The sequence below is a fragment of the Mixophyes fleayi genome, chromosome 3, assembly GCF_038048845.1.
Source record: "Mixophyes fleayi isolate aMixFle1 chromosome 3, aMixFle1.hap1, whole genome shotgun sequence".
Taxonomy (NCBI): Eukaryota; Metazoa; Chordata; class Amphibia; order Anura; family Limnodynastidae; genus Mixophyes; species Mixophyes fleayi.
Window position 1 is genome coordinate 147791763 of NC_134404.1, and position 18230 is coordinate 147809992.

Genomic DNA, 18230 nt, shown 5'->3' on the forward strand with positions numbered 1-18230 from the left:
ATAGGGCAGGGGGTGGGTGGTGGTTAAGTCAAAGTTATACTTATTTATGTTTAGTGGTCATTTAGAATTAATAGACATACGCAGGACATACCTATTCCTTGACTTCTCTTGTATACGCTAAGTAAGATAAAAAAAAGAACACTGATAAAACCTGTTATGTAGAAGGAATTGGTCCCACTCACCTGTATCTATGAATGATGGCGTTAAAGAGTCGTCCATCTCGCCAGCATGTGGTAAAGTTTTCACAGCTAATTCCCCTATAACCGTCTGTAGCGTGCTTTGTCCAAAGAAGAAGTTTTTCTTTGGCTGACATATCCTCTGACTCTCCAGTAACATGGATGTCAGAAATCTGAAATACAAGAAGTAACAAATATGGCCTGATGTTTTTCCGAACATGTATGAAATAATTTAAATAACCTGAATATTACTGACATCATTTACTAGGGGCACTGCCAGCTCTTCCATGTGTAGCTTCTGTGGTACCACACTAGTCATTATGTTTGCTTGAAACTATGCACAGCAGGTAAGCTCACACTTAGACATGTGCTGTACACGCAACTGCTCAACACTTGTCTGTCTAATATTTAAAAGATAAAAAAAAGAGCATACGGAACAAAATGCTTTGCTGTAGAGGGCACGCATTGGGTGTTTTTCATCACTTATATGAAGAGTGGGTATGGCAGGTATCTCAGTGGACAATACAGAAGTACTGGATCTGACATTGCTCAAGCAGGTTGTACACATTACATAGAGCAGCATTATCACCACTGAGACTAAGAATATTCAGTGCAACTGTAGACATGGATGCCCAAGTACTTGTATGTGGCTGTAACGTGATGGGCAATAACTTTTAACAGAATACCTGATTGCTTCCTTCCCTATAACACTGAAAATGCTGCCAACGCTTATAATGTCCCTCTATGTGGGTTGATCCTATATTGAGCATTTGGAGGACCTGATTATAGCCTATTTGTATTAAAAATGTAATACAAGTTATAACAAAAATAACAAAAGTATCATAGAGAAAATTTTACATAACAATATACAACTGCCATAGCAGCCAATGAAACTTTTAGAATGCCTGCAATGTACAGGGGCCCAAACCCAGAGAAAGAAAAACCTCTATGGGCTCGATTAGTCTAACATACTGACTTATTCATGTCTCAATCCAACAAAACAGCTACTGAGTATAATAGCAATATGTACAATGATCATAAAGATAATTTATACCCTTTGGCATTATTCCTGTGTTATTTTCTTACGTCATGGAATCAAATGGATTTACCACTGATCAACACAAACGTATAGTTTCAAATAGGTCATTTCAAATAACAAATCTGCTTCTCTTGATTAATTACAAATAAAAAACAGACAATAGTTTGTTACATAAGCACTGCCATCATTTGCTATAGAACGCCTAGATAAATCTTAAAGTTGTCTTTAGAAGTCACATAATGGATTGGAATCTACCTTTGTACAAAGTGTTTCAATTCATTCCAAAATAAATATGCCTGTCAGTGAGAGTTCCCGAAGATGGTTAGTTAATTTCCAAACAAGAGATTCATTGTGGAAGTGAGTGGAACATTCAAAGCAAATATGAGAAAATGTTATTGAAAAGCACCAATCAGGGCAAGGACAGGAGAAAATTTTAAAGACTTGAAATATCCCCCTGAGCACTGTCAAGTCCATCATAAAGAAATTCAAAGAAAATGGCATAACTGTGAATTTGTTCACAATATTTCAGAAGCACAATGGCTTAAAGCAAACTACAAAAGCCACACTGAAGTGGTTTTAATTCCAAAAATTCAGGTACGCACTTCCAATTACCTGAGAAAACACCCAAATGGCCCGGCCTGTAATGGTGTGGTTGAAGACCCAGGAGAAGATACAGGGGAAGATGAATACTTTCTTCCTGTGTCTGCTCGCCTCACACTGTGCACTGGTGACTAGCCCCTCCTGTGTGACCTGCCACCATTACCTATCTGCAAGCTGCCGAGGGTTCCCCCTAAATGCGTGTTTTCAAAGCTTTAATAGCTTTTAACAGCGTCATGTCCCACAGGCCTGTCATTTGGAGGGAAGCCATAAAATAATGGCAAATATGCTGAATGTTCACATCAGCATAGACTATAGAAAGATATAAATGTGATCTTGTGAGAGGTAGTGACCTGTATACTTGTGATAATGTTAGTGCTAGAAGGCATGCAAAATTGGCAATGTCATGATTTAAAGAGGGTAATGGAGCCAACCAGGAAACCACAGACAGGGTTTTATAGTGGAACGGGCAGTGTGCCCCAACAGCACAGTCTAGCGATGTCACCAATGTTTATTTGTAAGGTGTAACAAAACTCTGCACTGACAAACTAATAATAAGAAATAACAAATTATACCAAATTCAAGAAAAACATAAAATAAAATCAAGTAAAATAAAAAATCAGGAGAAGCAGGGAAATCACCGGTGGTCCCCACTGCCAGATGTCAGGCCCCTACATAGGGTTGAATTACAGGCTCAGTCCCTCCCAGTTGACCCTCTTCTGCATTCCTTCTTTCTCTGGTGACCTTATCACGTGATGGTGCACACCACAATATGCGTGCAGTCCCACGTGTGCAAAAGGGAAGAGAAGAAGACGGAAGACCCGGCCTCTGCAGTACCAGATGAAAGAAAGTGTGGGATGGGGAGAGGATTTTAATATAAAGTATTCTTATATATAACTATAAATTATTCTTCATCAGTGAGGCTTTGATAAGTGGGCTCCCTAACAGAATGTTGAACTTTAGTGCAGGTAAACAGAAAAGGGTAGAACAGCATTCCTGTAAGTATGTATTTACAGGTGCCAAATAAAAACTACAGTTTGTCAAACACACAGGCAAATGTTTAACACTGTGTTATCCTAACCCATAAACACTTTCCTACAGAGCCTCCTACCACTCTATTGCTGGGTAACAATCTCATAAAGTAAAATACATTTTTACAACATTGGGTATATAAGTATAATAAATAGCATGTAATTGTTTCTGCTTTCTATAATGACTCTTTGTAACTTGCAGAATCAGCTTTAAATAAAACGAAATGCATAATAAATTAGAGGAAAGAAGAAGGCATTAAAGGCAACTCTTAAAAATTGAAAGTTTCATTATTATCATCCCAGTTCATGTTGCTGACCAAAAGCTATATTTTTGTCTATCCATTTATGCTGTTTTTGTTTATGTTTTTGATTGCTGATGATGAGGAAATACATCTATCTAATTTCAATAAGCCTCAAGAGGGTTTGAAGTAGGATTTTTAACTAGTTCCTAATACTAGATTTTGGAAAGTCACCCTGTTGTTCTGAAACTTGCAGTGTAACTTCCAAATCTTCACATCTTACAGCATGAAGTATTAACCTTTGACCAATTGAAATGATTTGAACTGCTTGACATCACTAAAAGGGGCTTTCATGAAAAGTTGAAAAATACATAAGTGGTTTCACAGTATAATGAGGTAGAATCCCACAGGCCACACAGTCACCAGCTGATTGTTTGAGTTAGTAATTCCCCACACCGGATGTCATGGATATCTTAGTAAGTCTGCCCGGGCCTAAAGAGCCTATTCGACTTTAGGACAATTTTAGTCCAGTTAGGATCCAGCCGCGTTTGGAACCTGATAGAAGCCAACAGTGCATCAGTGCTCAAGAAGGCAAACTGTAGGTGCGGAATTGAATACACTCAAGCCATGAGGTGAATGGCTTTATTAGAGTGAGAAGAACCACTAGGAAAGCGGATAGAAGCAGGTTTGCCCAAATAGGTAAACCGCTTATTAACCTGGTTCTTCATACCTCTAACCCTGCTGACACAGATGCCTAGAACAGGAAGACCCTGCATGAGAACCCAAGGATACAAGTCCGTTCAAATAGGGGTGAGAGGTGAATGTGCTGATGAATCTGGTCTTTTAGACCTCAAAGCTGCTGACAAGCCAGAAGTCATAAAAAGAGGTCCAGATGATAGGGTAGTGACCCCTGCAGTCAGTGGGGAGCCTTTGGAAGATTTTCCAGCCCTTAGACGCCTACTGGTTACTTGTACATCACTACCACTGGACCAGATCTTGGCTTCACTAATTCAAAGGCCCGATAATCTTACTGACAATTGCCTTCTTGCTCCCAATGCAGCAGATAACCAGACACCTGTTCCTGCAAGAAATTACTCTGCTTTGGAGGCACCTTTCCGCAGATTATCATCAGCGAGTGTTAAAGATGGTATATTTGGGATGGGTCAAGGAACAGTGAAAATGTAACAATCTTTACTGAACTTGAGACTAGCAAGATTAGACAAGGTTGGGAGTCATTTAGGTTGGAGAGGTAGAACCTGGTTGCCAAGAAGGCAATTTATGCTGTTTTTGTTTATGTTTTGATTGCTGATGATGAGGAAATACATCTATCTAATTTCAATAAGCCTCAAGAGGGTTTGAAGTAGAATTTTAAACTAGTTCCTATTACTAGATTTTGGAAAGTCACCCTGTTGTTCTGAAACTTGCAGTGTAACTTCCAAATCTTCACATCTTACAGTATAAAGTATTAACCTTTGACCAATTGAAATGATTTGAACTGCTTGACATCATTTAAAGGCGCTTTCATGAAAAGTTGAAAAAGACATAAGTGGTTTCACAGTATAATGAGGTAGAATCCCACAGGCCACACAGTCACCAGCTGATTGCTTGAGTTAGTAATTCCCCACACCGGATGTCATGGATATCTTAGGAAGTCTGCCCGGGCCTAAAGAGCCTATTCGACTTTAGGACAATTTTAGTCCAGTTAGGACCCAGCCACGTTTGGAACCTGATAGAAGCCAACAGTGCAGTTGTATGATCTTATGTTTGCATACAGGAGCTGAGGATTGCACACTGAAAACTGCATGTAGGTAACTATGTCAGGACTCAGTATAGTAGGGCCTCATGGGCGCATGCAGGATTGTCAGGGGGGGGGGGTTCCCCCCCTGACCCAAAAAACAAAAAACAAAAAAAACCACGAGAGAGAGCATACGCAGCAGCTCCGTTTCGGCAGCGCTGTCCTATACAGCAGACAGCACCGCGGCGGTGCTGTATACGCTTCTTTGACAGCGCCGCGGCTGCTGTATAGGACAGTACCACTATAGTGGGCACTTAGCAGAGGGGGGGGGGTTTCTGGAGACCCTGCGTGCGCCACTGGGCCTGGATCAGGATAGCAACACCAGGGTCAGGATAGGAGAACCGAATCACAGAAAAATACTGCTGTAAGACAGCATATGCTCCACAGGTAACAAGGTTTGCAGAAAACACAGAGTAGTCCGGCAGTAACATGGTTCACAGGAACAGAAACTCAGAACTGCAGCTGCACGCCACATGGGTTTACCAATGATTTGCCCATGAAAGCTGGTCTCCCCTGGTATCACCCCTGTTTATATTGCTGACCTAAAGCTGTACTTTTGTTCATTATTTTATGCTGAAAAGGAGTATTAATGTTTTGCTGCTAAATCAAAGCTGTTTTCGTTTGTGTTTATGCTTACTGAGAAAGAGGAAACAAACCTGTGTTTTATTTCAACAAGTCTCAAGACGCCACTCAAACCCCTCCTGCTAAAGGCACCTATCTGTTCTTGTTCCATGTGGCTACTCAGTGATTTAAACAATAAATCTGACAACTGAATAAATCATTCATTCAAGCACACATTGTATATATTATGTTAGATGGTAAGTAGTTCTTTTGAAATGTTCTTCATAGCCAGAAAACACAACAATCGTATTAGCCAGTTTAATAAAGACAAAACTAAAAAACAATGTGAATTCTGCTTCATATAGAGCTGCATTTCACACCACAATCTTCCTGTCCCCGTTGACAGGGGTCTCGCATCACTTCTCTTTGGTAATGTTATAATGCAGGGATTGGTTACATGTTGGCCTAGACACTGACACTTCAATCTCGCCTACACATGGACATATTGCAGTTGGCTGAGCTAAAATATACTGTGTTGCTGTTACCATTCCAGTGCACCGCTTGATTTCCGATTGTTCTAACCACTTCATCTCCTGATACTATATGTGCAATCAGGTTTTACAGATGAATGAAAGAAAACCTAACATTATCAGTGCTTTAAGGAAAGTAGGAAAACATACTCTAGTAAAAAGCACATAAAAATAATAATAAACAATATCATCTCTGGCAACAAAAAATGTGATTGCATTAATAAACTAATTATAATAACAGCGAAAACTCTTTTACTCTTAATACTTGAACTCCATATACAAACAAGAGGATAGGAATTGCTGAAAATGCACATGTCCTTATGCTATAACAATACATGTAAAAAGTGATTAGAATATTTAAAAGCACCAACTGAGACCACTTCACTATTTGCCAAGTTACCAATGACGGAACTATCACTTCTGCAGGGGGTGATGTCACTATGGGGCCGGCAATAAGAGGACACCAAACAAGGAATGCATCTTACAGCAGGTGCATATATAATAACTTTAATGTGCTCAAGAGAACTATGATCAGTCACATACTAGTAAAAGAGTTATTAGTGACTAGCAATGCCAGTAACTAGCACTGCAGGGAAAGGCTTTATCATTAACTGTATGCTTAACAACTTCCATGTGATAAATGGGATGTATAATCTGCTGTTCACTGATGACCAGATAACCTGTAAATTTCTAAAAGTGTGCCATAAATACCAGCGCAAAGTTTAATTACTGTATGTTGTTCCTCTTTTACTGACATGAAGGTCACAGGTGTCTTAAGAAATACACTGACTCAGAACAGCACATATCACAACTGTGAAATAGAATATTTTACATAGCAGTAACCATTTATGAACTATTAGAAATATATACATTTGGAACAGATCTAATGTGCAAACCATTGCTATGATAAATGATACATGAATAAGTTATTTCCTGAAGCACCTGTAGCAGTTACCTGACATATTGGAGGAGGAGTACGGCACACCACTTCATCTTTTGAAACCTGGGCTACACAAGCAGTGTAAGAGGGCCTGGCTTTCTCACCAGCAATGTAATACCTAGCATACACCAAACAACCACTGCTCTTCACTTTCCGGACTCTCTTAACATCACTTTTGCAGTTATCTTCAGAATAACTGTTAACATCTTTCCAAGGCACTGTAACGCGGTCAAGGGAACTTAAGCTAGATGCCTTTTTCCTATAACTCTCATCTGCGTAAGGAAGGAATGTTAATTTATTTGGAATGTTTGCGAAAGAAAGTTTTCTGTCTTCAGCAAAGTTGTTGTTTTCCAGACTCTGTTGCTCTTGTGTATTCCGTTCAGTGTTAGCTGAATTATATGATTCAAAGCTAAATGGTACTGGGCTGTCCATAGCTGACTGTCTGATGCTTGAGCCATGTTTGGGAGACTGTTGTCCATCAGCAGAACCTTTGTAATAGTTAGAACTAACAGACAGAAAAAAATCCTCAGAGATATATCCTTCTCCATCCTTTTCTGCAACAGCTTCTGTGGGTTTAGTTTCATAGTAATTCTCTGTGTCTTTCTTTTTGTCTGACTTTCTTCTTTTGAAAAATTTCCTGCCTGATGAATTTTTTGCAGGACTGAAAGGAGCCTTTGCAGGATCAATAGAGTGTTCCTCCTTCTGAGCTCGCACACATCCGCAGACATTGCCCATTTGTGTGGGAGATAAAGTGCATCTCAATGTAAAAGAGGACACAAGTAGATCCCAAATGTCCTGTACAGAGCTACAGGGTCAGACAAGCATCCTGCTTTCTCTTTCAGAGATCACTCCCTTGCTCTGCAGTAAGCAGCCATTTTGGTAGCTGAGAAATGCACACGTAATAAATGTCGTGGCAAAGTGCCCAGTTCAGGCCTGTGTCTGATTAGACGTTGACTTATTTCTGGCCACCAATCCTCTTAGACAAACATATAATTGCATCTGTGCTAAAGTATGAAGTAAGACTGATTAGCTTTCACAGGCAGGGCAAATAGCAGCATGTGACTGAAAAGTGTCAGATGCATTTTAATTTCACTTCATTCTTCCTGACACATAACATGAATCACAGTAACCTTTGGAACCATAACTTGGAGTTACTGACCCAGAGCAAACAAAATAGAAAATTAGGTAAAAATACTAAGTCCGCTATAAAGATTACTGCTTATGTTTATTGCATACATTTAAAGGGCAAATAAGTTAACAATTGGGTTGGGATTTATGTTCAAACAACATTGCATTCAGATCAGCATTTTATCAAAGAATCATTTTTAAGATTAAAAGTACTTTAATTCTGCTATGTCTACTATAAGATAAAATGCATAGGTGTATTATTATATTCCTATGCTATTCCATTCTATTTTGTTGGTGAGTACCTTTCAATACTGCCACTGAGGCATAGTTACCAACACATCAAAATAATTTGCTGGTTGAATGCTGCATACAGGCATTCCATCATAGTATGTTCTAAACATAAATACAATATTTTTTTTCTGCATTTTAAATGTTCTTCGTTTAAACATTTTAAACAAATTGGCCCAATTTTGACAAATTGGGCCATTTGCAGGAATAGAAAGTTCCAGGTACAAATATTTAGAACCTGGGAGTGTAACAGGAAATATTATGTACAGTATTTGTACAGCACCTAATAATGTAATAAAACATGTGTGCAAAATATTTAATGTGGTCAGATACACAAGGGGGAATAATGTTTTAGTAAAAGTTGCATATACCTTTTAAATAAAAAAACTAAATGCAACAACTCCACATCCATTATTTATCCTTTGGAAAATTAAATAGGAAACGTCTTTCCTGAAGCAGTCCATATTGAAATGACGAATAATGCAAATAGATGGCCACAACTTGATAAAATATAACCATAATGCTGTTTTCAGTGCTAAAGTTGGAGAGGTCAATCCACAATCAGAAGCGACTACCTGGTACTGCTGATAGTCATCATTATCACTGCACATATTTGCACCAGACCTCCAGCAGCGGCCAGACATACACCTCCTGAAAGAGGCGTGTCTATCTACATATGCGTCTAATTGAGTCGTAATTACGGGAGAACACCCTTATTGAACTCGGCATAAAGTTGCCTACCCCTTTCCTTCCCTGTACCACCCAGAACGAAAAGATGTATTTTACATAAGAAAAACAAATATACATCTACTTCTAAATGAGCACCAAAGAGCATTTGTCCACTACCAGTTTAGGACAAGGTTGCTTGCAGATTAAGAGTAACATTTGTAGGCATGCACCCTGTGTCTTCCTTGTGTAAGAGTTCCATTTCTCTACCTAGTGCTGGAGCACTTCTCCTAGGACACAGCCTGCTGCAAGTATCTTCATGTGAATATTACAGGACTTGTTTTCTCTCAAGTGTGCCTCTACTGTGATACACAGCCTGCTGCAAGTATCTGCATGTGCATATAACAAGACTGTTATTGTGTTTATCATCTTGCCATGCTCCGTCGCGGATATTGACACCTGCATGATATCTTCTGTGCATATTTATATATATGTTTATTATCAACTTATTGAAGTATTGAAGAAGTACATCTGTGTCTTGCCTCCTTATTGTGAACCTAGTTAGACTCAGCATCAGATCGTGTACAGGACTGCTCTCACAATCAGACTTGTAACTACAAGCTTCGTAACAGTTTGCACTGACCTAAAAGGAAATGAACACCATGGACAATCCCTCTCCCAAGGACCTATTTCAACACCTAATAGGGAGAGTGGAAAAGCAAGAGACCAATCAAGATTCCCTCATGCAGTTCTTACAGGATGTATCCTCTCGTCTGGATTCTTTTCAGTACACTCTGGCATCTTCCCATAAATCTAAGCCCTCTGCTGAGTCTTCTGCTAACACAACTACTATGTACCCACAAATTCCTAATCCTCCTATGTACGATGGGAACCCCAAGTCATGTAGAGGATTTGTGAGGCCCTGGCCTGGGCCTCACCCCTATGGGAGAAGAATGACCCCTTGCTGCAAAATTATACAGAATTTCTGACAACCTTCAAAAAAAATTCTGATGAGCCTGGTCGGCTTTCCAGTGCAGCTACAGGAATTCACCTCACAGCCATCAATGGCAGTAATATTTCAGGAGGTTTCAATCAGTTACGGACTGTTCCCCTCACCCTTCAGATTGGAATTCTGCATCATGAAAAAATTTCCTTCCTAGTTCTTCCAAAGACCATCAATTCCCTTGTGTTAGGTCTGCCATGGTTATGTCTCCACTCCCCAACTCTAGACTTGCATACTGCTCAAATATTGTCCTGGGGATCACGGTGTCAGTCTCACTGTCTGAAGAAAGTAGTGCCTCTTCATCTAACCACTGCTTCTTCGTTACAATCTTTACTTCCTTAATACCAATAGTATGCAGATGTCTTCTGTGAAAAGGAGGCAACCAAGCTTCCCCCTCATCGCATTTGGGATTGTGGAATCGAGCTTCTCCCTGACAAACCTATTCCTCGTGGTCGTGTATATCCCCTTTCTCTTCCCGAGACCCAAGCAATGTCTAAATATATTCAAGAAAACCTGCAAAAAGGCTTTATCCAGAAGTCCACATCTCCAGCTGGAGCTGGATATTTTTTAGTTAAAAAGAAGGATGGCGGCCTCAGGCCATGCATTGACTTTCGAGGCCTTAATTATATTACCGTTAAGAATAGGTATCCATTACCCTTCATCTCCGAGCTGTTCAACCGCATTAAAGGCGCTACTGTGTTCTCCAAATTAGATTTATGAGGGGCCTACAATCTCGTTTGTATTAAAGCAGGTGACGAACGGAAAACAGCCTTTAATACACATGATGGGCACTTTAAGTATCTTGTAATGCTCCAGCTGTATTCCAAACCCTCATGAATGATATTTTCCAAGACCTTCTCTATCAATTCATTATCATCTACCTGGACGATATTCTGATATTTTCTCAAGACCTCCATTCACATAGGGAACATGTAGGTCAAGTCCTGACTTGTCTGAGAGAACACAACCTCTTCTGTAAACTTGAAAAGTGCCTTTTCGAGAAACCTCAGATTCCTTTCTTAGGCTACATCCTCTCGGGCACAGCCCTTCAAATGGACCTGGCTAAACTAAGAGCAATTGTGGATTGGCCCTTGCCCACCGGTTTGAAAGCTATCCAATGCTTCCTTGGCTTCTCCAACTACTACAGACAATTCATCAAGGGGTATTCTACCATCATTACCCCCATCACTGCTCTTACCAAGAAATCAGCTAACCACAAGCTTTGGTCCCCCGAGGCCATCTCTGCCTTTGAGCATCTAAAGTCAGCCTTCTCTTCTGCTCCTATTCTTCAGCAACCTGACTGCCAACGTCGCTTCTTCTTGGAGGTAGATGCATCTTCTGTGGGCACTGGTGCAGTTTTGTCTCAACGTGACACTTCTAGGAAACTACATCCATGTGGATTTTGCTCTCGCAAATTCCTCCCAGCAAGAAAGAATTATGGAATAGGAGATCAAGAATTATTGCCTATTAAATTAGCCCTGACTGAATTGCGACATCTGTTGGAAGGGGCCTTGTTTCCTATTACGATATATACTAACCATAAGAACCTAATTTATCTCCGTTCAGCTCGTTGTCTGAATCTGCGTCAAGTCAGATGGTCCTTGTTCTTTTCAAGATTTGATATTAGACTTACCTTCCGTCCGGGATCAAAAAAAAAAAAAGCAGACGCACTTTCTAGGTCCTTTCATTTCGAAGACCAGGATTCTCCCGAGGACATTCATCCCATCTTTAACCCTAGTTGTATCTTGGCTCTTACTCCTGTGCATAAATCTACTTGCCCTCCAGGCAGAACCTTCATATTACCACATCTACGTCTCAAGTTGTTATGCTGGGCCCATTTATCTCGCTTCTTGGGTCATGCTGGAGTCAAGAAGACTGGACCTGGTACTATTGGTGGCCGTCCCTCTTGAAAGATGTAAAATCATTTGTTTCTGCCTGCTCTAATTGTGCACAACATAAGATTCCTTGGCATAGACCCTTCGGTCCTCTTATTCCTCTACCTGTTCCTGAAGTACCCTGGTCTCAAGTATCTATGGACTTTATTACCGATCTGCCTCCCACCAAAGCTCATACAGTTATCTGGGTAGTGACAGACCGTTTTTCGAGAGCAGTTCATTTCATTCCTCTCAAGGGACTCCATTCTTCCGCATTGTTGGCAGAACTTTTCATCGAAGATATATTTCGCCTCCACGGCTGTCCACTCCATATCGTGTCAGACCGTAGTTCACAGTTTGTTTCAAGGTTCTGGAGATTCTTTTGTTCTCAGTTAGGCATTAAATTGGACTTTTCCTCGGCATACCATCCTCAGTCTAATGGCCTGACTGAACGGACAAACCAAGAGCTCGAAAAATTCCTACGAATGTATGTGTCTGCTCATCAAGCGGATTGGCTGGAACTCCTCCCATGGGCCGAGTTCGCCCATAACAATCATTTCCATGAAGCTGTTTGTAATTCACCCTTTTTCGTCATGAATGGATGTCATCCCAGACCACCTACCTTTTCTCAAACTCCTATCTCCTCTGTTCCTGCTGTAGATTCCCTGCTGCGCAAGTTTTCTCTCATGTGGACTCAAACCAAAAGTAATCTGGAGAATTCTGCTGCTCGGGCCCAAAAAAATTTTAAAAAGAAAAGATGTCCTGCACCTCCGCTTCTTCCAGGGGATAAGGTCTGGTTATCCTAAAAAAATATCCGTTTAAAAGTTCCTAGTATGAAACTAGCACCCAAGTTTATCGGTCCCTACCGAATCTCCGAGATAATCAATCCAGCAGCTTTCAGATTGGAACTTCCATCCTCACTACGGATTCCCAATGTGTTGGGAAATTCCTCATGTCTCTCTGCTAAAACCGGTGGTACAAAATCAATTTTCAAGTGTGACAGGTTCTCCGCCTCCGGCTGCTTCGCAAGATCAAACTGAGTATGAAATTAAACAACTACTGGACTCTCGTACATCCAGAGGATCACTGCAATACCTGGTCGATTGGAAAGGTTATGGGCCTGAGGAACGTTCCTGAGTTAAAGCTTCAGACATTCATGCTGCTCGCTTACTCAAACAGTTTCGGAAAAGATTCAGTAAAAGAAGATTGTAAGGTGTCCGGAGTCCATCCCTCGGGAGGAGGGGTACTGTAACAATCCTGACCACGTTTTGTTACTTTCCCTGTCTGCTCTGTTTTCCTGTGGATCACATGACTCGCCCTCAGGGCGGGTCACTCTAACCTGCTCTATGTAATTTCAGCACTGACACTTGTTTACTGTCAGTACAACTTGTTGCTAGCCTGACTCCTTGGACTCTTGTGTATCCTGACCCCGTGTCTTCCTTGTGTAAAGAGTTCCATTTCTCTACATAGTGCTGGAGCACTTCTCCTGGGACACATCCTGCTGCAAGTATCTTCATGTGAATATTACAAGAATTGTTTTCTCTCAAGTGTGCCTCTACTGTGATACACAGCCTGCTGCAAGTATCTGCATGTGCAAATTTCAAGACTTGTTTTCTCTCAAATGTGCTGTGAATAGACTGCTATCAGCCTGCTGCAATATTTTCATGTGCATATAACAAGACTGTTATTGTGTTTATCATCTTGCCACACTCCGCCGCGGCTTGTCACGGGCACTAGGAGTCTTTGCCCAGGATATCACCAGATGATGTTCTTACCAGAGTAATATAGCTGGTACTATGGTCCTCTGGTAGCAGGGTGACAACGGAACAGGAGAATCAGCAGATGGTGAGAGAATGCTCAAGGAAAGTCTATGACTAGCAGCAACTGGTAATGACTTAGATGTATGAACACGAGGAACCAGATGGACAAGTAAACGTGAGGAGAGTCAGTGGTCTGCGTACAGCAAGTTGTACCACTGCTATAGTGAGGAGGAATGTCCAGGAGTAGAGAGGAGGTAGTGAAAGTCAGTGGTCTGCGTATAGCAAGTAGTACCACTGTCTATAGTAAAGGAATGGGTTCCAGGTGCAAGTAGGTAACGGGGAAGTCAGTGGTCTGCGTACAGCAAGTTGTACCACTGCTTATGTGAGAGGATACTTGAAACTGGTGCCAATGGGAAACAGGAGTCAGTGGTCTGCGTTCAGCAAGTTGTACCACTGCTATATATATGTGAGGGGCACGAGGAGATGAATGGAATACAGAGGATACATGGGGGGCACACGGAACTTGATTCCACGATGATAACCACAATACAATAATAACTGACAAGCGCTGCTTGAAGTATACAAAGTCACTATAGAGATCCAGATAATAGGAAACAAAGTCAATAGTAACAATAGCTTCAGTAGATGGAAGACTCCGGAGATGAACACAACACAGTCCAGAGTCAATGGAAAGTATGCATACCGCGGTTCAGGAGAGCAGGCTGTCAAGGAGAAGTGCAGGGATACCTGAACGGCTGAACGCCGGCAGGAGGAGAGACCACTGGAGGATGGAAGCGGTAATCAGGTTGGTGCAGAGCACGAAAGGTAACCGGTAATCAAAGGAGCAATACTCAGGAAGCAGTAGCAAGTAAAACTGGAAACATGATGAACACGGGAGAGTTGAGGCTGTCTGGTATCCGGCAGTAGTAGCGGAGGCAGCGGAGGGGAGACACGCTGAACACAGGAGAGTAGAGGCGGTCTGGAATCCGGCAGTAGTAGCGAAGGCAGCAGAGGGGAGACACGCTGAACACAGGAGAGTAGAGACGGTCTGGAATCCGGCAGCAGTAGCAGATAGGAATCAGTGGAGAGCTGACACGATGAGCACAGGAGAGTTGAGACGGTCTGGAACCCGGCAGTAGTAACGGAGGCAGCGGAGAGCAGACACGCTGAACACAGGAGAGTTGAGGCGGTCTGGAATCCGGCAGCAGTAGCAGATAGGAATCAGCTGAGTGCAGACACGATGAACACAGGAGAGTTGAGACGGTCTGAGATCCGACAGCAGTAGCAGATAGGAATCAGCTAAGTGCATACACGATGAACACAAGAGAGTTGAAGTGGTCTGGAAACCACAATCGTAGTAGACAGGAATCAGCAGGAGCTGAATACACGAGGAAACACAGGAACACCTTCAGAGGCTCATGGGGAATGAGACTCCGAGATCAGGCAACTAGGTAATGATCACAGATGGTTTAAATAGGGAGGGTTGCCTGATCATCCAATTAATTAAAAGCAACAGGTACTGAAGGTTTCATAAGAGCTGCACATGCGCAGACCCTCAGGATGGCGGACGGCCACGGTTCCTGAACACAGGAGAAATGGCACTCACAGTCCGGTGAGTGACACGGCTATTGACACCTGCATGATATCTTCTGTGTATATTTATATACCGTATATACTCGAGTATAAGTCGACCCGAATATAAGCCGAGGCCCCTAATTTTACCTCGAAAACTGGGAAAACTTATTGACTCGAGTATAAGCCTAGGGTGGGAAATGCAGCAGCTACTGGTAAATTTCAAAAATAAAAATATTGGGGGGTGGCTTCTATGCATTAGATAAATACATATACAGCTAGTACCATATAGCCACACAGCTTAAACTCACTCTTCTTGGGTACATAAAGTACATAATATATACCCATATCTACTATAATCTATTATCCACATCTAGAGCAATCCGGATTGATAATAACCATATGTGCACATGATGATATAGAAGCATCTGCTAAATAGCAGCTTGACTTATACTCTATTAAAAATCACATCAGCACATAACGTGCACAGATACAAATCGGAGCATCTGCTGAAAATAATATATATGTATGAGATCTTGAGCATATCATCATCATCATCATTTATTTATATAGCGCCACTAATTCCGCAGCGCTGTACAGAGAACTCATTCACATCAGTGAATGGTCATCAGTATAGGTCAGCGCCACATGGGTATGCCAATGGAGTTAACTCCCGGTATAAGTAATTAACATTTGCTCCTGAAAAATCCACAATGGAAATGCAGATGGAGTAACGGACACCGTTTCATTCAAATACCAGCTCGGATAAACACAGTCCTAGGACACAAAGGTACAATGATGAAATGACTCGATAAAATCACTTAGCTGGATGACAGATAGAAGTCTGCGGCTTTCTCCTCTAAGACAGGCTTTAAGGTCCCGGCGTCTGCTAGATGCTGGTGTGTAACGAGCAGCTCACGTGTCTCTGACCAGCGGGGATAGAGGAAATGACAGGCTCCTTTTCATCTAACTTTATTATTCCCTGTGCAATGAATACACATACACGAGGCTACAATAAAATGGTGGCTGACCAAGCGGGACAAAGCGAGAGAGACCGGAGACCGGAGACCAGGTAAGTAGGACTCGAGTATAAGCCGAGGGGAGCTTTTTCAGCACAAAAAATGTGCTGAAAAACTCGGCTTATACTCGAGTATATACGGTATATGTTTATTGTCAACTCATTGAAGTATTGAAGAAGTACATCTGTGTCTTGCCTCCTTATTGTGAACCTAGTTAGACTCAGCATCAGATCGTGTACAGGACTGCTCTGACAATCAGACTTGTAACTACCAGCTTCGTAACAATTGATGATGTGGCATTGAGGTTGTCATTCATTGTCCTTCAAGTGAAGCCAAGGGGGTTATGGGTAGGGATCAGGCTGCAGGATACAGGTGAGGAGGAAGGCCAATTAGTATCCATTGTCCTCAACATGACTAGTTCAGACATTTTGTCTAGAGCCCATCAGGGGACCTTCTGTGAAAGTACAGCTCATTTCCACTCCCTCTCCAACCCCCTGATACAGCACCAACCAATGGTTAAGAAGGATCTGGTACTATTGATGGCCGTCCCTCTTGAAAGATGTAAAATCATTTGTTTTGCCCCAGGCAGGGGTAAAACACTGTGGAAATTAGACCCTAGATATAAGGAGCCACCGCGCGACCCTAGATATAAGGAGCCACTCCGCGGGGAGATTTCACTCTGGGACTGGAAGCTGCAGGGTGGCTGGTTTTAGAGTTGCCGTTCTTTACCAGTGAAATACATCGGCAGATCCACGGGTCGTCAAGTCCAGATAGCCAGGTGACTGTAACTTCTTAAGCTAGTAGGGTAAGGGACAGATGATGTGGTAAACGTGCCTGGCATTTTCTTACTTAGAAAACCTGGTATCTTCCCAGATATGTATGTTTAGAATTTGTTAGTTTCCGTGCAAATACATAGAATGTGCTGTGACAATTATGTTTGACTAAAGTAGAGATTGTGAAAATACTGTTCTTCCGAGTGAGTAAAGAAACTATCTACAATCTCTGCAACATTCTCAATGAAGAACTGAAGATGAGTTTGCAAAGAATGAAAACATCATGCGCCAGAACAGCAGTTGGATCTTTCCCAAATATTTTCATGAACACTCTCCATTATCATTTTGACAGAAAAGATTGTCTGTTTATACTTAATGTATAGGTCATTGCATTGTTTCTCACGACTCAATTTATACTATTATCTATTAAAAACAGCAACAGAACTAGTTTCAGTAATGTTATTCTTTGCAGCTGTGAGATATCTGTTTTGAAGCTCTTAAGTTAGGATGTAAGAATCCATTTTCAGTCAGTGGAGGAATTATTTCATAGGGACACATCCTGAAGGTGAAATCTTATTTTAGTCTCCACTCTATACATTAGACACTAAAGAGCAGGTGATGTCTATTTAAATCAGGCAAACTCTAAGTTATCATGCCAACCATATCTACGGCAGTGTAACTAGTAACTAAGCCTCAAGTGGTACATATATTTAACTTTTATTTTTAATCACATGAGCAAAAGTTCTATGTCATTGCTTGACAAAATAATGTTTAATTTAGAAGCCAGTTAGTGAATTCTTAAAGTAGATGGATCGGTTAAGTCAGAGATGATGCGGCATCAGTATCAATTACTCTTTTTAGGTCCATTGGCTAATTGGCTCATGGGATAAATTAATTTATCTGTAAACTTTAATCTCTTTTGCTAGCTAATGAAAATGTTGTTGACTTGTATGCTAATTTTCAATCAAAATGGACTGATGGTATCTTGTCTCTGGCAGATGTTGAATACCTCGGCACATGTACGCTAATATTACTGGCAGACGACATTGCACAGGCCTAGTGTGATCCAGATGTTAGGCCAGACCATGAATAGCTGTACCCGTGTTGCAGCAGAATAAGGGGTATATTTACTAAACTGTCGATTTGAAAGAGTGGAGATGGTGCCTATAGCAACCAATCAGATTCTAGCTGTAATTTTGTTGAATGTACTAAATGCTAACTTGAATCTGATTGGTCAAT

The 18230-nt window shown here is 41.4% G+C and overlaps 1 protein-coding gene across 23 annotated transcripts in view; it reads right to left on the minus strand.

Moving 5' to 3' along the window:
- Positions 1-18230, minus strand: part of DST (dystonin) — a 474923-nt gene that overhangs the window by 257798 nt on the left and 198895 nt on the right. For 22 of the 23 annotated variants that reach the window (XM_075202543.1, XM_075202542.1, XM_075202533.1 and 19 more), the window contains one exon: positions 183-349. In XM_075202543.1, coding sequence (XP_075058644.1) covers positions 183-349 — 167 coding nt within the window. Of the gene's footprint in view, positions 1-182; positions 350-6923; positions 7797-18230 lie in introns of those variants that run through there. The other variant, XM_075202530.1, reaches the window with a different exon arrangement.